This window comes from Pyrus communis, chromosome 9, assembly GCF_963583255.1.
Source record: "Pyrus communis chromosome 9, drPyrComm1.1, whole genome shotgun sequence".
Taxonomy (NCBI): domain Eukaryota; kingdom Viridiplantae; phylum Streptophyta; class Magnoliopsida; order Rosales; family Rosaceae; genus Pyrus; species Pyrus communis.
In genome coordinates this window covers 23,022,139-23,045,553 of record NC_084811.1, presented here as the reverse complement: position 1 = coordinate 23,045,553, position 23,415 = coordinate 23,022,139, and the positions used below count along the sequence as shown (strand labels likewise).

At 39.1% G+C, this 23,415-nt stretch overlaps 6 protein-coding genes across 8 annotated transcripts; 5 read left to right on the top strand and 1 right to left on the bottom strand.

The window, feature by feature from the left end:
* Positions 1–1,064: 1,064 nt before the first annotated feature.
* Positions 1,065–2,825, top strand: LOC137744537 (uncharacterized). The gene is made up of 3 exons (XM_068484329.1): positions 1,065–1,219; positions 1,340–2,010; positions 2,311–2,825. Exons 1-3 carry the CDS (start codon positions 1,065–1,067, stop codon positions 2,823–2,825), a joined length of 1,341 nt encoding a protein of 446 aa, XP_068340430.1.
* Positions 2,826–5,984: 3,159 nt separating this feature from the next.
* On the top strand, positions 5,985–9,636 carry LOC137745828 (BTB/POZ domain-containing protein At3g05675-like). Of its 2 annotated transcripts, XM_068485846.1 has the most exons (3): positions 5,985–6,130; positions 7,537–7,594; positions 7,712–9,636. In XM_068485846.1, exons 2-3 carry the CDS (start codon positions 7,583–7,585, stop codon positions 9,017–9,019), a joined length of 1,320 nt encoding a protein of 439 aa, XP_068341947.1. In that variant the 5' UTR covers positions 5,985–6,130; positions 7,537–7,582; the 3' UTR covers positions 9,020–9,636. The 2 variants fall into 2 exon arrangements, with proteins under 2 accessions (XP_068341947.1, XP_068341946.1); XM_068485845.1 differs by lacking the exon at positions 5,985–6,130 and having other exon boundaries at positions 6,187–7,594.
* An 828-nt stretch (positions 9,637–10,464) lies between these two features.
* LOC137746000 (pentatricopeptide repeat-containing protein At2g20710, mitochondrial-like) lies at positions 10,465–14,489 on the bottom strand. The gene is made up of 2 exons (XM_068486042.1): positions 14,186–14,489; positions 10,465–12,077 (listed from the first exon to the last, which is right to left on the bottom strand). Exons 1-2 carry the CDS (start codon positions 14,477–14,479, stop codon positions 10,863–10,865), a joined length of 1,509 nt encoding a protein of 502 aa, XP_068342143.1. The 5' UTR covers positions 14,480–14,489; the 3' UTR covers positions 10,465–10,862.
* A 650-nt stretch (positions 14,490–15,139) lies between these two features.
* Positions 15,140–16,594, top strand: LOC137745322 (small ribosomal subunit protein eS28-like). Its single transcript, XM_068485265.1, has 2 exons — positions 15,140–15,271; positions 16,153–16,594. The coding sequence occupies exon 2, from the start codon at positions 16,154–16,156 to the stop codon at positions 16,349–16,351; it is 198 nt and encodes a 65-aa protein (XP_068341366.1). The 5' UTR covers positions 15,140–15,271; position 16,153; the 3' UTR covers positions 16,352–16,594.
* A 956-nt stretch (positions 16,595–17,550) lies between these two features.
* On the top strand, positions 17,551–19,772 carry LOC137745321 (small ribosomal subunit protein uS7-like). Its single transcript, XM_068485264.1, has 5 exons — positions 17,551–17,711; positions 18,178–18,278; positions 18,809–19,080; positions 19,204–19,407; positions 19,547–19,772. Exons 2-5 carry the CDS (start codon positions 18,183–18,185, stop codon positions 19,599–19,601), a joined length of 627 nt encoding a protein of 208 aa, XP_068341365.1. The 5' UTR covers positions 17,551–17,711; positions 18,178–18,182; the 3' UTR covers positions 19,602–19,772.
* A 711-nt stretch (positions 19,773–20,483) lies between these two features.
* On the top strand, positions 20,484–23,348 carry LOC137745320 (small ribosomal subunit protein uS7-like). 2 transcript variants are annotated; one of them, XM_068485263.1, is made up of 5 exons: positions 20,484–20,623; positions 21,166–21,265; positions 22,122–22,393; positions 22,738–22,941; positions 23,077–23,348. In XM_068485263.1, exons 2-5 carry the CDS (start codon positions 21,170–21,172, stop codon positions 23,129–23,131), a joined length of 627 nt encoding a protein of 208 aa, XP_068341364.1. In that variant the 5' UTR covers positions 20,484–20,623; positions 21,166–21,169; the 3' UTR covers positions 23,132–23,348. The 2 variants fall into 2 exon arrangements, with proteins under 2 accessions (XP_068341364.1, XP_068341363.1); XM_068485262.1 differs by having other exon boundaries at positions 20,516–20,674.
* The last annotated feature ends 67 nt before the right edge of the window (positions 23,349–23,415 follow it).

The window sequence follows — 23,415 nt, the reverse complement described above, 5'->3', positions numbered from 1 at the left end:
GCACTATTCTTTTTTATTTTATTTTTGTGTTTGGATTTGCAAGGTTGACTATGAGATGATACGAAAACCAAAGCTGCTGAAAAGTTGAGTAGGATAAAGGAAATATACCTGATGATGGAAAGAGCTATCTATGCGGAGGAGGAGTTGCAAGAAATACCAGTAGAATATCAGGATATGTGGGAATACCTGGAGGATATGTCTGCGAGGGGAGAGAAACCTATGACAGCTAAGGAAGCAGGAAGCCAATCTCGGGTTGGTAGTGGATGGCCTTCAACAGCCGCGAGGTCACCATGATACACCTATTTTGGAACTGTCGTGGTATGGGGTCGGACACGGTAGATTGGGCCCTACATGAGCTTATCAAGAAACATAGACCCTCTATGATTTTTCTATCGAAAACAAAAGTGAAAGATCATAGAATTGAAGGTGTGAGGTGGTGTATGGGGTATTCGAATGGTTTTAACGTAGCTCCGATTAGGAGAGCATGTGGTTTGAGTTTTTGGTGGGATAACTCAATCACGGTGGAGATCTTGGATTCCTCTAAGCACTTTATTGATGCTAGATTCTATTATCAGAAGTTTAACCCTGACAATATCCCTTGGATATATGGTGGTGACTTTAATGAATTCTTATGGGAGTGGGAAAAGTCGGGTGGAGCGGAAGTGAGATACAATAGAACTCGGTACTTAGAGGATTTCATGGGTAAAATTCAGATGATGGATTTGGGCTTTAAGGGACCGGGGTTCACTTTGAGAGGAACGAGGAATGGGCAACTGGTGGAAGCTCGGCTTGATAGAGGTCTTGTCAACGGCCATTGGTAGTCATTATGGCCAAACACCATTGCTATTCATTGTACGGTGCTGGGATCGGACCACTGTCCTGTTTTGATACAGTGTGAGCCGAATGAGGTGAGAAGGAAAAAAAACTCTTTCGCTTTAAGGCTTTTTGGGCAAAGAAACTGATTGCCGAGAGGTCATCCAACGATGCTGGGGGATGTGGCGGAGTGGTGATAGTATGGAGAGATGGTCTGGGAAAATCAACGATTGCCGCGACAAATTATTGAGATGGAGTTGAAGGAAATTCAACAGAAAGGGCAACAAATTGACGAGATGATGAAGAAACTTGGGTCCCTTCAAATGGATTGGGGAGCTAATGCACAAGAGATAGAAGTGCTCATGAATAAGGTGGACCGATTGTGGAGTCAAGAGGAGAGTTTCTGGTAACAGAGATCGCGAGTTAAATGGCTCCAAGATGGAAATGCTAATACCTCGTTCTTTCACCAATCTACAATGCAAAGAAGACATAGAAACAAAGTTGTCTCTTTAAGGGATGGGAGTAGGGGTTGGGTGGACAACCCACTAGTGGTAAGGAACATTATAGACAGCCATTTCACAAATCTTTTTACCTTGGTGGGGCAGCGAGATTGGGGTTCGATCTTGGATTGCATCACCCCTAAAGTCACTGTGGAGATGAATGAGACCCTTACTACTTCGGTTTTGATGGAGAAGGTTAAGCATGCGGCTTTACAGATGGGTGGCCTAAAAGCCCCTAGACCTGATGGCTTTCAGGGTATCTTTTACCACTCTTATTGGGATATCATCTTGAATGATGTAAATGAGCTAATTGTGGACTTGATGACTGGTATACAAACCCTAAACCGTCTGAATGCTACTCATGTGGTGTTGATCCCCAAGGTGTCAAGCCCTAAAAATGTAAACCAATTCCATCCCATAAGTCTGTGTAATTACTCATACAAGGTTTTGTCAAAAGTGATGGTGAACCGTCTGAAACCACTTTTGCTGACATTGATTTCTACAGCTCAAAATGCATTTGTTGCAGGGGGACAAATTCAAGATAACATTGGTATTGGTCATGAGATTTTCCACTTTCTCAAGTTGAGGAATACCAAACGAAAATTCGAACTTGGAGTTACATTGGATATGCATAAAGCATATGACCACGTGAAGTGGGATTTCTTAGTGGTGGTGATGGAAAGATTGGGGTTCAATAGTAATTGGAGGAATCTCATAATATGATGTATATCATCGGTGAACTTTGCAATTTTGCTTAATGGTTAGCCTGGCGATAAATTTGCTCCTTCTAGAGGTCTTCGCCAGGGATATCCTCTATCCCTGTACTTATTTCTGATGGTGAGTGAGGTATTTTCTCTACTTATGCAGCAGGCAAGTGAGATGAGAGGAATTGAAGGGATACAATTGAATCACAACAGTCCGGCCATTTCTCATTTATTTTTTGCGGATGATACTCTCATTTTTCTAAAGGTAGAGAAAGATAACTGCTGAAATCTAGTCTACTTAATTGATGAGTATTGCTCTGCGTCGGGCCAACAAGTTAACTTACATAAGTCAAATGTGTTCTTTGACCGTAATGTTCCTGCAAGTTTGGTGAATGAGTTAACAGGTATTTTGGGAATGGATAAGGTTGATGACCCCAGGGAGTACCTGGGTGTCCCCACAATTTGGGGGCGCTCAAAAAAATGTGGCTTGGCTTATGTGAAGGGCCGTCTTTTCGGGAAATTGCAATGTTGGAAGAAGTCTACTCTATCAACTGCAAGGAAAGAGGTTTTGATCAAGGCGGTGGCACAAGTTATTCCGGCATATCCTATGAACCTTTTCAAATTCCCCATAACTTTCTGCAAAGAGCTTGATGCTATGATAGCTAACTTTTGGTGGGGACAAAAAGACGGAGAACATCGGATACATTGGGTCTCCAAAGAGAAGCTGTGCTTTTCTAAAGCCGATGGTGGGCTTGGGTTCAGAAATTTTGTGGACTTTAATGACCCTCTACTGGCAAAGCAATGCTAGAGATTAATTTCTGAATCGAATTCCAAGTGGGCAGAGGTGCTTAAAGCATGATACTTCCCCAATTGTTCGTTCCTGGATGCGGAAAGGGGTGGCAGAGCGTCGTGGGCTTGGTTTAGCCTATTAGCTGACAGAGACATATTACTTGGGGGAGCACATTGGCAGATTATGAATGGAAAAGATGTGCGGGTTTGGATCGATAGATGGATTCCTTCCATTCCATTGGGCCGACCATCGCTGATGGGGGAGGTACGGGTAAGCCGAAATACAAGGGTGAATTCTTTATTAAGTTTGGAGACAGGTGGATGGAACATCGAATTTTTACAACCATCTGTGTCGGCTGAGGATTATGATGCCATGTTAGAAACTCCGATCGGCGATCCGAAGCTCAGTGACAGATTAGTGTGGCCTTTTAAAAAGAGGAGAATTTTTTCTGTTAAGTCAGGATACCATTGGGCGGCCTCGAGGACACCATCTAATAGAAGTTCGGGTTCATCGTCCTCTACATCTTTTCCCAGCTCTCTCTAGAAGGCTATATGGACCATACATACAACACCAAAGGTTCGATGCTTCATGTGGAAAACCCTTCACTTCGCCATTGCAACCATGACAAACTTATTCAATAGGAGATCGGCGCAATCCCCTGTTTTCCCATTATGTTCTTTACACGAGGAGTCGGTGGAGCACTTATTCCTTATGTGCTCGTGGGTTGAATTAGTTTGGTTTGGGGGTACTCTTAATTTAAAAATTAACCGTGCTCTGATCACTACTTAGGCAGAATGGCTATTGACATTTCTAGGATAAATGGAGGTTCTAAGTCAGAGGTTACAACAAGGCTCTTCTATATTGGCTTCACATGTTGGCAAATCTAGAAGGCTCGTTGCAAGTTGTTTAATCATGTTCCGATTAACCCAAGACAAGTAGTCATCTCAATCGCCAACATGGCTGAAACTTTCAATAAAGCTGCTTACCCGGTGCGCTGCACCTCTCGGCTTAGTTCCCCTGGTGCTCTCCACCTTGTCCTGAGTTTATCAAAATCAATGTTGATGCCAGTTGGAGGCCAAGTTTGCAAGATGGCTTTGCAGGTATGGTTGCGTGGGATATGGAAGGAAACTTTATGGCAGTTTGTCGATACTCGATCAAAGCATCCAATGCAGCGGTGGCGGAAGCAAAGACGCTTCTCCATGGATGCGAATTGGGTATCTCCTGGGGATGGAACTCAGTGATCATCGAATCTGATTTGATGGAATCCATTGCCAGCCTCAGGAATACTTCAACTCTTGGCAGTTGGGAAGCCTTCCCCATTCTTATGAAATGTAAAAGACTAGGGGATAATTTCCAAACTTGTCGCTGGTCCTGGGTTCCAAGATCGGCCAATCATGCGGCAAACTTCATTACATCGAGACAATGTAGGGAGATGTGTGATGTTATGTGGGTCTATCGACCTCCATCTTCCTTTATTCATGTTCTTTGTAACGATGGACTCCCATGCCTTCCCTAAACACCCCGGTAGTGTGAGTGGTGACATTTTTAGCATTGGATGCGGCGTCATTGCTCCTTGGACCACTCACACTACTTCCTGCTTTTGCTGGTTTTCAGCTGTTTGCCTTGTTGTAGGCTCTCTGTATTTCTCTTTGACTTCTTTGCCCTGGTTCTTTGGATTCCAGTTTCAAAAAAAAAAAAAAAAAAACTTTAGAATTTCCCCAACTCACCATAGACAGGTGCAGTATCTATCCAATAATATGATATCACCAAAGTTCTAAAACACATTAGACACTAGTCTGGCGGTGAGCACTGGCCTAACGCTTAAGTGGCTAGGAGGATATCATATAAATAAGTGTTTACTTATACTTTAAAAATACATAATTTCATTGGATAAAAAATTGCAAACTAAGATGACAAATAAATGATAAAGTAACAAAACATAATGGCCTCATTTGGCAGCTCGAACTGTACTGATTATTTCTATCAGATAGGATAAATAGTCACCGAATAGTATTGACTAAATTAGTTAAGCCTTTGGTGCAATGTTAGACTAATGACCGTATTATTTATACTGTGTTTGGTATTATACCGGATAGGAATAATCAAACTTAAAATAAAATTAAACTTATAATAAAAAAAATAAAAAGTAAAAAAACTGAAATCATCTTTTTGTTCCCAGATCTCTCTGAGCCCCCCAAACTCCATCCCTCTTTCTCCTTTCTTCTTCTTCCCCTATTGCAGAAGAATCTCAAATAATTGTTCCCTAGATCTCTCCGCCGCACCTCCCAAACTCCCTCCTTCTCTCTCCCTTCTTCTTCTTCCCTGACTGCAGAAGAATCCTAAATAAATTCAAACAACCAGTTGCAGAAGAATCCCAAATTGAAATCATCTCTCCGCTGCACCATGTTTCTTTGCAAGACCCAGTTGCAGGGGAGGATGGCAAGTAGGCGATGAGGAAGGCCATAAGGAGAGGACGACAAGAAAAGTGACGAGGACTAGGAGAGCAGAGATGGCAAGAGAAAGTAGCGGCGAGAGAAGGCAACTGCGAAGATGGCGATGGCGAAAGAAGGTGACGGGGAAGACGACAATGCCGAGAAAAGGTGAGAGAAAGGGCCGAGTTCGCGAGAAAGGAAAGCAAAACCAACTAATAATAATCCGAGCCTTTTGGTTGGTTTTATTAAGCAGGCATGTATCGTGTTAAATAAGTAGACCATTTAAATTAATTCGGCGCTTATTTAGTACGAGTGAACGCCAAACACCCGAGTCAATATAACTAATCCTATCCGATCCTTTATCCGATCTGCCAAACAAGGGGAATGAAAACATCGGAGAACTTCATATAATATGTGTTCATCTAAGTATTCAACAAGTCTTTTACAATTTATTAGAAACAATAAAACACAAAATGAAAATTATTTACTTTTTGTCTAAGTGAAAGTTACGACCTAGGCCGGGATGCCTAAGCAGGAATGAACGAGCAAGGCAGACGTCAAAGCAGGTCTAGGTGTCCATTCTTCGTTTTCAAACGTGTAGAAATTAATGAGAACGGTGACCGACCACCTAAAATATAATCGGAGCCTAAACGATGTTAGGCGAAGGTTTTTAAAACAGTAGATATCGCGTGCCCCACTAAAGCACATGGTTGAATCTTTAAAAGAAGAAAATACAGAAAAATAATTAAAAAATAAACTCGACAACTGTTGCATCTCCGAACCTTTTGCCCTGCGCCGTTCTTTTTGCTCAGCGATTCAGCACGCCCCTCCGGCGCCACTTTCTTGTCATCCGCAAGCTCTCTCACACCCGCCCGAAACTCCAACATCCAGGTCATTGTTCATCCCTTACCCATCTCTGCAACTTCCCGTCCCTTATAGCTGATAGCTTATAGCTTGTCGTTCTCATCACATCTACTACTGACTATCAAATTCAGTTTGTATGTCACTTCTTAATTCTTCGTTCTGTTATTCTTTTAATAAGAATCAGGATTGAATTTTTAGTTGGGTTTGTGAATTGAAATTGGAAATTTTGAATCACAAAATTTGGTATAAAGGCGATTAATTAAGTCCCTTTCTTGCTATTTTTTTTCTCTCATTTTTGTAAATTTATTTGTAGAAACATATGGGTTTAGTCCCAATACTTACATAAATTTATGCAATATTTGGAAGAAGAAAAATTGAGGTCCAGTCAAATAAAGTTCAAAATTTTAATCTAATATGTAGATACAACAACAAGCTTTATTCCACTAGGAGGGGCCGCCTATATGAATTTTACAACGCCATTGCACTTCGTTATGTATCAATATATTTCATCCTCAAAAGGAATTTATATATGCATTAGTTTTCATCTTCTTGTTCTTCTGTTCTTGTTTTTAATTTTGACGACATATTAGTTTATGTTCGATTTTGAAATCTTTAAATGTTTTTTTCTGTTTCTGTTTGTTCTATTACTTGCCATGTTTTCGGATAACTTGGAGTTGTAGACTGTGTTTGTCAGAGTAGATCGGCAGATCGTAGTTTGATATGATCATATAGATTTGATATGGTATGGGTTCCCTAGTTCTTTTGAGCAATTTTAAAGGAGAAAAAACATAAGAAGTATCTGCATCAACTAGTTGAGAATTTGGATTTAAGCTAGTTAGTTAGAAGTAAATGGAATCGTTACCGCTCGATAAGGCTTCGGTTGAATTTTGTTTTGCTATCATCTGAACTGGTATATAGTTGAAATGTAACAAGAACTCACATGCAATCGGCTGTTTTGCTGCACCTGGCAATAGTGAAATGGTTTGGTTAGTCTGGGAAAAGTGCCCCATAATATCGCAAATCTACTTTTCATCTCTTTTGGGTCACATAATGTTTCTCATAAGGCGTGATTTCATTCTTTTATGACCCAATTTGCAACAATCAGCTCAATATGTTGATAATTGTTGCTATTTCAAGCCAAACTGAAACGGAAAACAATTGAAATTTTGAAAAATATCCGGTTTGTATGGAAGAGGGTGAGCCTTGGCGCAACGAAAGGTTGCTCCTTTGTGACCAAAAGGTCATGGGTTCGAGTCGTGGAAACAGCCTCTTTGCAAGGCAAGGGGTAAGGCTGCTTACGATCGACGTTCCTCCCCCAACCCTTAGAAAGTGGGGAGCCTTGTTGGCTTGGGATCGCTCTTTTTTTATCCGGTTTGTATGGAAATTGAATGATGGTTAGTCCTAATATTTTTGCTAATCATGTTTATGTACAGATTCCAACATGTGTTCAAGGTATACTCATTAGTGCTTAACGCTCCAATGGACTATCTTGTAAGTTTCCCCTAGCAATTGTCAACTCTAAATGTTTTTGTCATTGTTATCCTCATTCCTGTTTTTGTATGATAAGTCTGTTATTTCTTGTATTCGTTTAATGTTCTTTTCTTTCAGGGTTCTGAAAAAAGTACGTCTAGCCGGATTGGGGACCGATCAACCAGTGATGTTGTTGTGAGGATACGCACAGAGGATGGGCGGGATGATCGGCTATATTGTCATTCCCAGATCCTCATGGAAAAGAGCAAGTATTTCGCTGATCGCCTATCTGAAAATTGGCCAACATGTCAGATTCTTGACTCACGCAACTGCGTTGACGTATACTGCCAAGAATCAGAATTTGACCACCATGTCATTGTTCTCCGCCTTTTTTACGTTGCAGTAGATGGCTTAGTTGGTAACTTGTGGCATGGTGTAAAAAACGCCATTGGAATTCTCCAGGTGGCTGTCAAGCTCGGATGCCCACAAATCATAACTGCTTGTGTGAACTACTTAGAAGCAGTTTCCTGGGAAGAGTCCGAGGAGGAGGACATTTTAAAGATCGTACCACGCCTGGGATCACAAGTGGAGCCAATTCTTGCCCGTCTTCTTCCAGTCAATCACTCATCAATTATGGGGATATTTTTGTCAACCATCCGATTTGCCACATCGTGCCCTCCTCCAATCATGAATGATCTCAAGTCTTCTGCCCAGGAGCAGCTTGAGTACATGATTACTGAAGATGATGATGCCCCGCTCTTAACAGCCGATGATGAGATCAAATCCGAGGTGAAAGAATGTGTGAATAGACTATTTGGAAGATTCAGTAATCTATTAGAAGCCTTGTTATGTGAAGTAGAATTATCTTCTGATGGAGGGAAGATGCAGTCTTTTCAAACGTTTCTATCAGATCTGTCGTGGGCATGCCAGATATTAACTAAGTTGGAAACTATGAGGGAACTTGTCTGCAATTGGATGGATGCATCGGATAAAATAGTTAACGTTGTAAAGCAAGCAAGGCCGACAGCTGAACTAATTGAGACAAAGCTTAGGATTGTTGAGGTTGCAGCAAAGATTCTAGAGGCAATAGGTTACGGCACTGTCATTTTGCCAACTGCAAAACGGCTTCATATGGTTAAGGTGTGGCTTCCTTTTGTGAGGGTTGCGAAACCAGTGATCGATTCTGCCACAACTACCGGTGATGACGCTCCTGCGCTAAAGATGGATAGTGAACTGTGGCAATCCTTGGAATCCACATTTGTTTCCATAATTCTTACACTTCCATCCGTCGAGCAGGCGGAGATATTGACTGAATGGTTGGAGAATGAACATATTCAATATCCTGACCTGACCGAGGCATTTGAGGTATGGTGTTACAGATCCAAGGTTTCCAAAAGAAGACTATCATTTATATCGGTGAACCATGAGAAAATCGATACACATTAAGTCATTAACCTCTTCACTTGATCCTTTTCAACCATTTTCGTACTGATTTCTCGGATACCCTTTCTTAACCAATGTGTTTTACAAAAACTTGGGGAGATTGGGGAAAGACCGCAGGAAGTAGATGGAATATTTGAATTAGTAGCTCGAGGGTGTCATATGTCATTTGATTTCGGGTCTCATGACTCCGATGCAATATGAGAGCTTCCGCCAACATCTTTCTAGTATCCATCTATGACTGGCAGGCAACAAAGTTTGATGCCGAGCAGTGAAGCATCCACAGAACTGATAAGCGAAGCCCGCCAAAACCCAGTTCAAACATTTTTCCATCCAAGTCGTTGCAGCTTGAAGCATCCTCTGTGCGCAAGACTCGCTCATTGATCCTGACCCTGTGCTGTGCAGATTTGAGTTGTTAGTTCGAAGGAAGAAAGAAATTTTCCAAGCACCCCTGACCCTGTAAACGCCAGACTTTAATTACTGAATATTTGTTCATAACCATCAGAACACCTACAATGTTGTAACTTCACAGCTAGCTTTCTCTGAAACACCATATTCCCAAAGCTAATTAGTTTGAAGCCAACGGAAAAAAGAAATTGAATGAAACTATTTAAATTTCGAGATTCATTGTTTTTACACCACATGATAGTGAGTGAACTAGATATACAAACTTGGTCCGGTCGTACCAGGTCAGCTCAAGGCATAGCATAATGCGTAGGCAAGGCGAGACTTCTTTGAGAGTGGCCTTGCAGGTTGGCAGTGGTTGAGGAGGGTAATACAAGCCAAGGAGAAGGGCGGGCTCCAGTCTCATCAATCAGTGTTGCTTTGTAAGCAATTGGAGCTCAGGGAGGCAGGCACAGGCTGCAGGGCCAAATCAATTAAACCAAACTAACCTAACGGCAATCAATGGGAGGTGAACATCACCATCACCGGGGGGGTTGAGCAAAGTTGAACTCTTTATACTAGCACTTTGTCAGATAAAAAGGAATCTTCATTGGCAGTTGACCAATTTTGTATATGAATTGGGATTGAGTCTTGTGCTTTTGAATCTTTATCGGTAGTTCATCAAATCTTTTGTCATAACTTGTAATAGGCAAATTGCACAAATGGTGATTAGGAGAAAGGATTAGTACCAACATCCTTCATATAACAGTGGATAGATCAGACCACCAGCAAGTCCACTAGTTGGGACAACCAAGGTTCTAAAAGACATTACACGTTAGTCGAGCGACAGGTTCGAACCTAGCGCCTAGGCGGCTAGACAGGGTCTAGGCGGGCGCCTAGGCAGATTAGGCAGATTTAAGTAAATTTATTATATTTCATGTAAATAAGTATCCTTTTATACTTAAAATATATATAATTTCATTATAAACTACAAAATAGAATGACATATATACATATATATATATTATGAAGTATTGAAACCTAATGAAAACATGGGGAACAAACATATAATATGTGTTCATTTAAGTATTCAACAAGTCTCTTACAATTTATTGAAAAAGAATAAAATGCAAAATGAAAGTTATCCATGTTCTAACTAAGTGAGTCAAAACTTAGGCAAGTGCCTAGGAGGAGACACCTCAATAGGTTTAGATGCTCTTTCTTAATTTTCAAACGCCTTGGCATTAATCGAGGCGATGGTCCGCCGCCTAGCGTTTAGTCGGGAATTTTTAGAACAGTGGGGACAACAAACTGCTCATCAAAAGAGAAACTAAATATCGACTAAACTACGTACCCCAGAGGGAATGGAATCAGAATCCACCCGCCAACGATTTTCAGATCAAGACACCGTCAACGATTTTCAAATCCGTATCTGACACAGAAACGGATAATTGGAACCTAAACCCTAATCCACTTCTTTCAGAACTCTGTTCAGATGATCCCATTCCAGGTCACCGATTTCTACAGTGACTGAATCCTCATTATTCATGTAAGCCAACAACTTTTCCTGAGTACTTTCGGGGAAACTACACTTCTCCCCGAGTAGTCTTATAAATTCTTCAGCTCCCTCCACATCCGCTTTCTGTTTCATGTATTCCATACAGGCAGCCACAACATCCCTGTCTGGCGTCCACCGTGACCCCTCAACAACTGAAAGTGCTTTCCTCATCGACTCAGCCGTTTTCTCAGTTTGGTCATGATTGAGGTAGCCCTTTGCCAGATAGTACCAAGTCTTTGCATCCGGTTTCCCACCCTTTAGCACTATCCTGTTAATAATGGATTCAGCCTTGTCAACTAGGCCCTTTTTGGTATAAGCACTGATCAAGAAATTTGGGATACGAATATCTGGAGTTAAATTCTTGGATTCCCATTCGTCATAGATCTTCTCGGCACTTTCAATGTCGCCAACCTTCAAGACCGAGGTTATTACACTTATATAACCCCTATTGTATATTTTCAAGTCCTTCTTGTATAGTTCCCACAGTCTCATAACACTATCTTTCTGCCCTAGTGCTGCATATTGTGTCGTAAGGTACTCATATGCTTCCCTCTTTCTTTTAGAACTTGGTATCAGTTTCTCAGCCTTCTCTAGCATTGCCAGAGCCCTTTCCACATTTTGTGTTTTCGTATAACCATTTGCTGCATTGGTGTAACTATCCCATTCCATATGAACCTCGGGATTGGATTCCCACTCTGCCATAACCTTGTCAATTCCCTCAAGATCAGAAGCAGCTGCACATACATTGAGCTGGATACCATAAGTGTATTTGTCACGACCAATGCCCCTCTCTTCCATTTCACTCATTAGAACATTGAATTTGTCAGTGTTTCCAGTCCGATAATACAAATTGAGCAAAATGTTGTAGGACAACAGTGTCCTAGCAAACCCCAAATCCCTCATCGTCTGCATAATTTCCTCAGCCTTTTCCACAAGTTTTGCATGAGCAAAGATGTTCAGTAGAGCACAGTAAACATCCCGACCTTTCAACTGTTTTGGAATGTTGTTAAAATAATCCTCAGCTTGTTTTATTCCATTAACTTTTCCAATCAAATCAAGCCTGATGGCGACATCGGGAATCGTAAGCTCGAAGTACCGTTTATCAGACAACCACATTGATACCTGCAAATAAATAAACAAAATCAAACTTTCAGAAGTTGGGTTGCCACTTGATAACATACTAGACAAGACAATCACTCTCCAGAAATCCAAGTATCAAGATGATGAAACAGATGGAAGCTTGACCACTTGGGGTGGTCTTATTTTGAATTCTAATCATGGCTCTCAGAGTTCACAGTCTAAATGAATATGAGCTCCTTCTAAGGCCTGGTTTGGTACTGATGTGATTCTGAAAAAAGATGATATAAAAAAAAGCTGGGAGCTATTTTTGTGTTTGGTAAACATTCAGCTTCAGTTTTTTTTTCACAGTTTTGGGTGAAAAAAAGCAAAAAACAAGAAGTTGCAAAACCCAACTTTGAAAAACCGGTTTTTTTTCACATCTATTTTACATAAAAGTTTACCAAACACTATAATACTGTTTTTTTTTTTTTTTTTTCAAAAACACTTTTACAAAAAAAGTTTACCAAACACTCTGCTGCTTTATTTCACAACTGCTTATTCTCACAGCACACCAGAAGCAACTTTTTTTCAAAGCACAACAATACCAAACCAGCCCTAAGAGGGATCCCCTTTCATTCTTGGAGTGAGACAGGACAGTGCCCTTGTATAGGCTGTCTCGTGACCATGTATTGATCATACAGCAACCGTATATAATGGGGCTAAAAAGGGCCAAACACTGAACTTTAAATGGCCACTACATGGTCAATACATGGCCTCGAAATGGTGGATATGAGGGCACAATCCTATTCCGCTCCAATAGAAGGATCCCTCTTATACGGTTCCATTTAGGTTAGAAGGGTTCCATTCAACGGCCATATTTCAATATCCTTTGGGTGACATCATCAACGCAACTTATTCCTTCTTTCGTAAACATCGACCAAAGCCACTCACTCTGGCACTCAGTCATTCCCACGTTCCATTTTTTTATGTGCTTTTCTTTGACCTTAAGATTTCGATGCCTTACATGAAGTGAGTTTTTCGTTATGTGATGGTTTAATTCAATAATATTATGTTATGTAGAAAAAAACACGTGATATGTCATTATTGAAATGAGTTGTTAATGAATTTATTTGAAGCAAGATGACTTTTTATTTAGTGTATAAAGGACACGTGTGAACCAGAACAACACATGTCAGTAAACTTGTTCAACGTGAGTTGCTTTTTTCAGTATATATTGATGTGACCGTGCTCTTGTTTTAAATCTACAGATCGAACCTAAAACCTCTCACTTACAAACGAAGAGGAATACCACTAGATCGTAGTACTAAGTGGCAGATCAAACTGTTGTTTGAAGCTCCAACTTAGACTGTTATTCAGGAAGCCGTGGTTATAAATTTGGGTTTAGTACCTAATAGAAGCCTTGTTCGAAATTAGAGAGTTGGTAAATTAGTTTGGTCCATGGCATGTTTAATTTAGTTAAACATAACCAAGATAACCAAAAAAATCAGAGGCCTAGATAGTTCAGTTTAAGGAAAAATTAAACAGATAATTAACAGATAAAATAAACAAAACACATTTCCAAGGACAGAAAACCACAAAATTAATTAATCAGAGCAAAGCTTAATTATTCCTTTGTTTACAAAGCATTAGAACAAGGATCAAAGTGGAAGAGAAAAGAGAAAAATAATAACAAAGATGGGAATTTGCTGGGGTTTTTTGGGTGATCATCCAACACCACTAGGCTCTTCTGGATACAGGTATCTATCTCATCATTTTCTACTTTTCATTTTTCAAACTATGCCCTATAGGTCCGTCTATATGCAATCAAACTCTGATAGGAAAACAATTAAGCTACCCTATTAGCACAACTTCAATCCATTGACACTTCAGTTTCGCCCAGTTCAACAGAATATTAGACCCTATAACACTTTATTGTGGGGCTAAAACAGGGCAAAAACACTGAGCTATAAACAGTCACTATATGCATTCAAAAGGAGATAGAAAAGCAATTAAGCTACTCAATTACCACAATTTCTATCCATTGACAATTCAATGCCACCGAGTGCAACAGAATATTCATTAATTTAACTGAAAATTTGAATAAGAACCCTAAATTATTTTCATTTCCACATTTTCCAGTCAACCAAACAGAAAATAGAAAATACTAGTACCTCAAGAGCGTGCTTGTGCTTCTTGTACTGCCTGAGCTCCTTGATGATGGTGATGAGAGCATCTTTGTGTGCGGTTCGGCCTTCTTCGACCCATTTGTCGAGAATCGGCGTAATGGGGGCCGCCGGATCTCCGGCGCGAGAAATCCGACGGTAGAGGGTGTTCAGTGTGCCTCTCCAGGACTCTCTGTAAGGCCGGGGATACGTCTCCGTCGAGTAAAGCGAAACGTCCGGTACTTTTCGGAAACAGAAACGAGAGTAGAAATTGAACAGCGACGACAGGCGAGAGCGGTTCATTTCGGAGAGAGAGTAAGTGGCGGGGGTCAAAACTGGGGCTTAAACGAAGAGAATATGATGAACTACGAGGAGAAACGACGTCGTGTCCACATGAACAACAAAAGAAAATTGAATAAATGGATTTCTAACTTTAATTTAATTGGAGTAATGGTCGCTTAACTAAAATCCGTGACCATTCATTAACTCATAAAAACATGATCATTTTCTTCAACTTCACCAGAATTTCGTCAAAATGAATTATGTTAGAATAACTATTGCTACAACTAGATTAAAGTTGAAGGATTATTGTCACAATTTTTCTTGTTTGATTTTTTATATTTGTCTCTTGATTCAGACTCACTTTGCGCAAGCAACTCATTTTAACAAAAATTCTAAAAAAATTGACAAAATAAAAAATACTATAACTTCACGTTTTAATATATTAAAAGATTAATAAGCGCGAATTTTTACTCTAATTAAATTAAAATTTAGAAATTATTGTTACAATTTCTACTAAATAATAAATAAGCCTAAAGTACTTTACATTTCCATTTTCCCCGAATTTTATCTATTTACCGATTTGCCCGTGAACTTTGACACATCGGTGGATGTGAAATGCATACAATAAGAAGGGCAAAACAGTAAACCCAACCCAAACCCTAGTCGACTAAACTATATTAACTCTCTTGAGCGATTCAACACACCCTTAGCAGCGCCGTTCCTTCGTCTTGAGCGATTCAACACACCCTTTTCCGACGCCGTTTTTCGTCTTCTCCAAGCTCCTGCAGTCACTTCTGAAACTCCAACCTCCAGGTCAGTGTTCATAGCTTACCTCTGTAATTGCATCTGCCATCGCAATGTATATTTTGTCTTAATTCTTCCTTTATGTTATTCTTTTAATTAGAATTAGGTTTGGATTTTTTTTCGTCCTTTCAGTATTTTCTACTAATTTTTTTGTTTAATTTCTGTTTGTTTGTCGAAATTTTTGTTTAATTGTAGAAAAATATCGTTGGGTTTGGTCCCTTACACTCGATTTTTATTTTGTTTTTTTTTAATATCGCAATAATTAAGGAACTGTCAATAGTGATTATGTAATCTGATATACTGGTTTTCTTATTTCTGTATATTACTTATTCGGAGGAAGTTCGATCATCTGAAAGTTACTTTGCAGCTCAATTGTTAATGGAAGCTACCAAATGCCATTATTTTTTATACCCTATTGAGTTTTGTTGCTCTATCGGAAGACGTGACACAGAACCGAGCGCAATGATGTTTTAGGATTCGATAACTGACCTCACTCAGTGGGAAAAGGTTCTGTTGTTGTTGTATTGAGTTTTGTTGCTCTGTTTGTGGTGGGTCTTGAATCTTAACTTTTGTTATACTTATTATCCTAAATTCGTAATGCTTTGTAAACCGGTCTGCCCTCGTGATCTCATGAGGCTGGCGGGATTTCGCTTTCCATTTTACCTCTTTGGTGGTTGTACTAGTTGGTTTGTTCTGTTTCTTGTTTTACAAACTAAGATAAAAGGCATAATTTTGCATTGTTGCTTTCCTTTACCCGCTAACTTGTTGCATATATGTTGTATTTCAATATATTTCTCATACAACTCAGCCTGCTTTGCTGGCTAGATTGTAGGGTTAATTGACGTTTTTCGTTTTCTAAATTTTTCTTCTCTATTTTGTTTTCTGTTAAGAATGGAAAACACGATCAAGCATGCTATTGTGATCAAGGTGATGGGACGGACTGGATCTCGTGGGCAGGTGACTCAAGTGAGGGTCAAGTTTCTGGATGACCAGAACCGTTTCATCATGAGGAACGTCAAGGGACCGGTCAGGGAGGGGGATATCCTTACCCTGCTCGAGTCCGAGAGGGAGGCAAGAAGGTTGCGGTAATCATCTGAGATGGGCTTGTTTGTCGATGCTCCTATGTCTGAGTTTAGGTTCTTTGCAAACAACTGTTATTTTGTGTTGGTGAATGACTATGGTTTTACCATTACTGCGTATTACTAGCGTTACAGACTTTATTTTTGTGATGAGATGTTATGGTTATTGAGCAACAATTTTAGTTCTTAAAAGTTACAATGTTTTGTTGCTTCGTCGGCATTGAAATTTGGTATCAAATTTATCCTTCCTCTTCGTTTTGAATAGTGAAAAAGAACTTAGCATAAGTTCTTTCCCTAGCCACTCAGATTTTGCTAAATTGCTAATCATTTTATTCTTTGAATTTTGAAACTTTTTCACGTTATTTGCAAGAGAATATACATCATATGATTCTGGTTCTAACACTTGGTGAATGCAAATATCTGGTGAGAAGCGATTCAAGCAACAAAGAAGAGCCAACGAGTCTTGAAGTGTCGGCTGTAACTAAGCATGGTGTTAATATGACGGAGCCTAAGTTGAGTGGGCAAAGGCGTTCTAGTCTCTGCACCACTGTTGGGCGGATTTGATGTGTTATGAGGTCATTAAGCATGCCCTAAGTTACTCGGAATAGTAGAACAACTACGTGCTATGGTTGGAAGCAAATAAACAACAAAAAGACCTCAAATTTTGATAAAATTCACATGGTCATCCCAATTCGAAGGAGAGTGCTAAATGTCATATTTGGCCCTTAAATTTTTTGGAGTTCTCACGTTCGCTGGATTTTCTTGTGTTCGTAGGCAAGCGAATGAAGTGCCTATCGACTGGCTCGCTTTGAACATTTCTCCGGTTTCGAAAGGGGTTGGTTTGATTAAAGAATGTTACGAGTTTCTAGTTTGCTCAAAGCCTCAAATTTTACTGCAAAGTTTTAAAATTGTATCAATTTACGTTTTTTATTTATGTTTATCTAATTTTTATTAAGTTGATAAATCTGATGCACATGTGGTTTTCATGTTAACTTATATAGGATTTCACTCACAATATGTCATCAATTTAACAAAGATTAAACAATTAATCCGATTAATGACATAAAATTAATACAATTTTAATACATGATGTAAATTGATAAAACCAAAACTTCATCGACCAAAATTTTAATTTATATTTTATATACAGAATCATGGGTGATGTTAAATAAATTCCATAACGAAGGGTAAAAGAGTAAACCTAACCCAAACCCTAATTGATTCAGAACTATTTCCTTTGTTTCACCTCCTTGCCCTGCGCCGTTCCCTCGTCTCGAGCGATTCAGCACTCCACATCGCGGCGCCATTTGTATTGTCTTCTTCTTCAATCTCTGTCTCTCTGACCTCTCTTCTGAAACTCCAACCTCCAGGTCAGCCTTCATCCCTCTCACCCACCACCACTGTAACTTCCTTTCCTCGATTGCTAATGTTTTTTTTTTTGTTTTTTTTGATCTTTTACTCTTAATGCTTCGTAGTGTTTCCCATTTATTTAGAATTAAGCTTGCATTTTCAATTTCTGAATTGAAATACGAAATTTATAATATAAATTTTGGTTTAAGGTGATTAAGCTAGTGATTTATGCCCTTTTTCAATTTTTAATTTTCTTGCTAATTTTATTTATCTGATTTTTACCACTTGATTTGTATAATATGTGTTAACTATTAAGAACCCATAATTATTTAATTTGTTCAATATTGGGAACATTTGAGGCGGACAGTGTCCAATAGTGATCAAATTTATGTAATCTCATTTGCTGGGTGAAGGTGTTTCAAATTTAATCAACTAGGGTTTAGAGCTGATTTTCTAACTTTTGTAGCTTGAATTGCTGTTATACAGAAACCATGGCCGCTGCTGATATAGCTGCTCCGGTGCTGGAACCTACACAGCCGCACTATGACGTGAAGCTCTTCAACCGATGGAGCTTTGATGATGTCCAGGTTTCTGGCTTTTTTGATTGGACTTTGTGCTCTAATTTTCCAAAATATATGATGAATTTGATAAAGCAAGGCTGAGTTTGGTAAAACTAAGTGCAGCTGGACTTAAGTTCCTGATTGTTTATGTTCAGAGGTACATTAGGTTTCGTGTGGATATTGATAATGCTTTAGAGTGGACCTGTAGTGGGTCACCATAGGTTATGTATTCGTTTTGCATTTTCATGTCGGTTGTCGTCTTGGTTTAAAAAAAATTTAGATATCTTTATGGCCTACAGTGAAAGTCATAGGCTAAGTTTGTTGTCATTATGATTTTAGCGTGTATTTCTGTAAATTTACAAACCAACAACAACAACAACAAAGCTTTATCCCACTAAGTGGGGTCGGCTGTATGAATCCTAAAACGTTATTGCGCTCGGTTTAAATATAAACATGTTATACTCTGTGATGTGAAACATTTAGGTCAGTGACATTTGACTTGGTTAATTTGTTTTACTCACATCTACTATTTATACCGTGTGATGTGCAACATATAGGTGAGTGACATTTCACTGGCGGATTATGTTGGAGTTGCACCTTCCAAGCATGCAACGTATGTACCTCACACTGCTGGGAGATACTCTGTCAAACGATTCAGGAAAGCTCAGTGCCCTATTGTGGAGAGGCTTACAAACTCACTCATGATGCATGGGAGAAACAATGGAAAGAAACTCATGGCTGTCAGAATTGTTAGGCACGCAATGGAAATTATCCATTTGCTAACAGATCTGAACCCAATCCAAGTTATTGTTGATGCTGTTGTTAACAGGTACATGGACGGGAATACGTTAATATCTGTCTCATAGTAGTAACATATTTTGCCTTGTAATTACTTGTATCTTTGACACCTTTTTCTAATTCTTCTGTTGTATGTCTTCTTTCTACCGACCAGTGGTCCACGTGAAGATGCAACTCGTATTGGATCTGCTGGAGTTGTTAGGCGTCAGGCTGTGGATATTTCACCTTTGAGACGTGTGAATCAGGCTATCTATCTCCTCACAACCGGCGCTCGTGAGTCTGCTTTCAGGAACGTCAAAACTATTGCAGAGTGTTTGGCTGATGAGCTTATTAATGCTGCCAAAGGTTCCTCTAACAGGTAGTGACGACTTGTTTCATACGCACGCTGCCTATTACTCGTTATTTTCTCTCTAAACTCTTATTTCTGTGCTTTTTTCATTTGTTTCCCTCGATTCATTGGTTTCTTTCCTGACTTATTTGTGCTCCTTTTTGTGCAGTTACGCAATCAAGAAGAAGGATGAGATCGAACGAGTCGCTAAGGCCAACCGTTAAGGAGCTGCCGAATTTTTTTATGAAGCGGGAGTTTTGTCTGCGTTTTGTTTATTCGATTGTTGCTTAAGAAGTTGTCGGATTCACCCTAGAGCATGAGAATTGCGCGTCAATTTTTTTGTTATGAAGATCTCAATTATTCTTGTTGAGTTGAATTTTATTTGAATTATGTTACATTTGAATGGTAAATTTTCAAAACTTTAGTAGCTGTTGACAAAACAGCCCCACTGAACTAGTTGTATATATGTCCACTCGGGGTAAGAAAGTTGCAAAAACAAGAACATAATCGTATAAAATCTCTTGTGAAAAGTTTAAATTTAAATAATAAAAGTTGGAAAAACACTAGAACCATAGGTTTTTGCAGTTTAGAAAAATTGAGTGGGTGAAGAATATGCGTACGGTGTTTTATCTCAGTGATGAAAAACAATTATACATGTACATTTTAATGCGGGTTCGCCGTCATCTATTTTCCTCTTAAAAATGATTGCTTTCCGCCACATTGATAAAGTGTAATCTGGAAGTTAGGATTTTCGGTCTTTATAGTTTAGTTGAAGCTCACTTTTAATCTCTATGGTTCCAATTATCTCAATTTTATTTCATGTAGTTTCTAAAACTAGGCAATTCAATGACACGTTACATTTTTCATCCTGTCAGTTAACTACTAAACTAGAAAAAGCATGTGTCTCTTTGATGCATGGGCATTTTAGTAATTTAAGAGCAAATAGATAAAAAATATATATATAGCGTGTCTTTGAGTTGCATCATTTGCAAAAGTACAAGGACTAAAATTGATACAATTGAAACCACAAGGACCAAAACTGAAATTCAATAAAACTATAGGGAGCAAAACTGAAATTTGGCCAACAAAATAAGAAGAAAGGTAGACTAGACCCGACCCGAGATCCAAAGCCCTAGCTGATTAAAAGATCCTCTTCCTCTCACTCTTCGCCGTTTCCTAGTCTTCAGTGATTCAGCACGCTTTCCCCGGCACCTCTCGCTCACTCGTCTGAAACTCGAACCTCCCGGTCAATCCTCTTCTCTCTCACCCACCTCCGCCGCTTCCCGTCGTTGATAGCGTAAGTTTCGCATAGCATCTTCTACTTACTGTGAAACTGGATTTAATTATCATTAGGCTATTCCTTCAATAAGAATTAGATTTGAATTTTTAGTTGGTATGTTGATTGAAATGGGAAATTAGGGTTCACGGTACTAAGGTGATTAAGTTAGGGATTTACTGATTTGTATCCTTTTCCCCTTTTATTTTTATTGGAATTTTATTTACATCAATTTCATTGCTTGATTAGTAGAAACATGGGTTAGGGTTCCCAATTTTTTTTTATTTATAATTTATTCAAATTTGAAGCATTTGAGGGACTGTAATTGTTTATGCAATCTCATTTTCTGGTTTTTGATATTTTTGCGAAGTTTGATTATCAGCATGTTACATTGCAGCTTGGTTTTAATGGCAGCTATTACCAAATATTTTTACAATTTTTTTTATTGTACCAATGGCTTATCGCGTCAATGCTCTGACTTTCCTAGCTTTAATTGTGTTTATACTGAACAGAACCATGGCTGCTGCTGATGTGCCTCTTCCTGTAGCCGAACCAACGGACCCTCACTATGACGTGAAGCTGTTCAACAAGTGGAGCTTTGATGATGTCCAGGTTTCTGGATTTTATTATTTGACTTGTAGAATTATATTTTTCTCTTATCTGTGATGATTTAGATGGAATAAGGTTTTCTTCAACATGTATGTTTACAGCTACAAAGGTTTAATGTAGGTAGGTTTGAGCTATTATACTCTGTTTTAGAATATACTGATGGTTGGATAGCAACAAAGACAAAGTTTATGTTCGTATCATTGTTGAGTAGTTGTAAGTAACATGACGGGTTTCTGCCTCAACCTCAATGGATTTATTGGATTTGTTTTTTTAAATGTTTAGAATTGCGTGTGGCCTCCATGTGACCGTCTTGTGTTAAATTCACTGTAGGCCTCTTTGTGTTCGTTTCTTTGTTGGGTAGTTGTAAGTAACATGACGGAGGTGTGAGTCAACATCAATATATGTGTTGGATTTGATCTTTTAGGTGTTTAGAAATCTATGCGTCCTCCTTGTGGCTGTCAAGAGTTAGATTCACTGTATGTCTAACAAGGTGGGCTAAAGTTTGTTGCACTTGTTTTGGTGACATGCATGTTGTGTCATCCTGAATATGCTGATATTGTTTTTACTGTGATTTTCAAATTTATAATGATAAAGCCAGCATTTATGTATGTTTTCTTTTATTCCATGTGTGTCTTACATCTTTTCCTCCCTATTAAGTGTTTCTGTTGATTGATTGGTTTTTACACCTCAAATTGTTTTTTGTTTTGTTTAGATGCTGAAAAAGGATTTTGTCGACAAAAGCTTGTTAATTTTATTGTTTTGCATCTTCTAATGTATGGACTAATTTTTTTATGTGATTCTTCATCACATCTATTTCCCTTATTTATGTGAAATGATAACGTATAATTTTAACATGTAGGTCAGTGACATTTCACTGGCGGATTACATTGGAGTTGCACCTTCTAAGCATGCAACTTATGTACCTCACACTGCTGGGAGATACTCGGTCAAACGATTCAGGAAAGCTCAGTGTCCTATTGTGGAGAGGCTTACAAACTCACTCATGATGCATGGGAGAAACAATGGAAAGAAACTCATGGCTGTCAGGATTGTTAGGCACGCGATGGAAATTATCCATTTGCTAACTGATCTAAACCCAATCCAAGTTATTGTTGATGCTGTCGTTAACAGGTACATACGCAAATACGTTAATATCTTGCATGTGCTCCAATATCCTAGTGGATAGTGTGTTGGGTTTCCACCCATGAGTCATAGGTTTGTAACGCCCCCATCCCCTTAATAATAATAATTTAAAAAAAATAATATGTTAATATCTTTCTCATAGTAATAAGATATGTTGTGCTTTTGCTTAGTCCCTTGTTTGATGCTTGGGCGGATGCTCGTGTGCCCTTTAATATAGTTTTCCTGATTAAATGTTGATTTTTATCTGTTTGGATTACAAGGGATATGACCATTCTTCTTCTTTCAATTCTGTATGTTTGTATATCCTGTTTTTATTTCTTTGTGCCAATCAGTGGTCCACGTGAAGATGCAACTCGTATTGGATCTGCTGGAGTGGTTAGGCGTCAGGCTGTGGACATCTCACCTCTGAGACGTGTGAATCAGGCTATCTATCTCCTCACAACTGGTGCTCGTGAGTCTGCTTTCAGGAACGTTAAAACTATTGCTGAGTGTTTGGCTGATGAACTTATTAATGCTGCCAAAGGTTCCTCTAACAGGTAATGCGCTTATTTGCCTATTACACCTTATTTTCTCCAAAGCTCTTTCATCTGAGTTTGTTATTTCTGTTAAAGTTATGTTCTCTCCATTGCATCATTGCTTCTTCGCTGACGATTAGTCGTGTTTATGTGCAGTTATGCAATCAAGAAGAAGGATGAGATCGAAAGAGTTGCCAAGGCCAACCGTTAAGGGGCTGCGAAGAAGTTTTATGCAGCAGGGAGAATTTTGTATGTGTTTTGTTTAATCACTATGTAGAAGTTGTCGGATTAAGCTTCGAATGTGAGACATGTCTCTGTCATTTATGTTATGAAACCAGTCATCCTTTAGTTTGGATTGTGTAATTTTATAGCGTTGGATGCGGATGATTTGAATTTTATGAAGATTATGGTTTTTGAACCTTTGATAATCATTTCGCACTTGTAATGGTCGTTACTTGGAGACTCACCTGATTCTTTTGGAAGGGTTGCCATGGT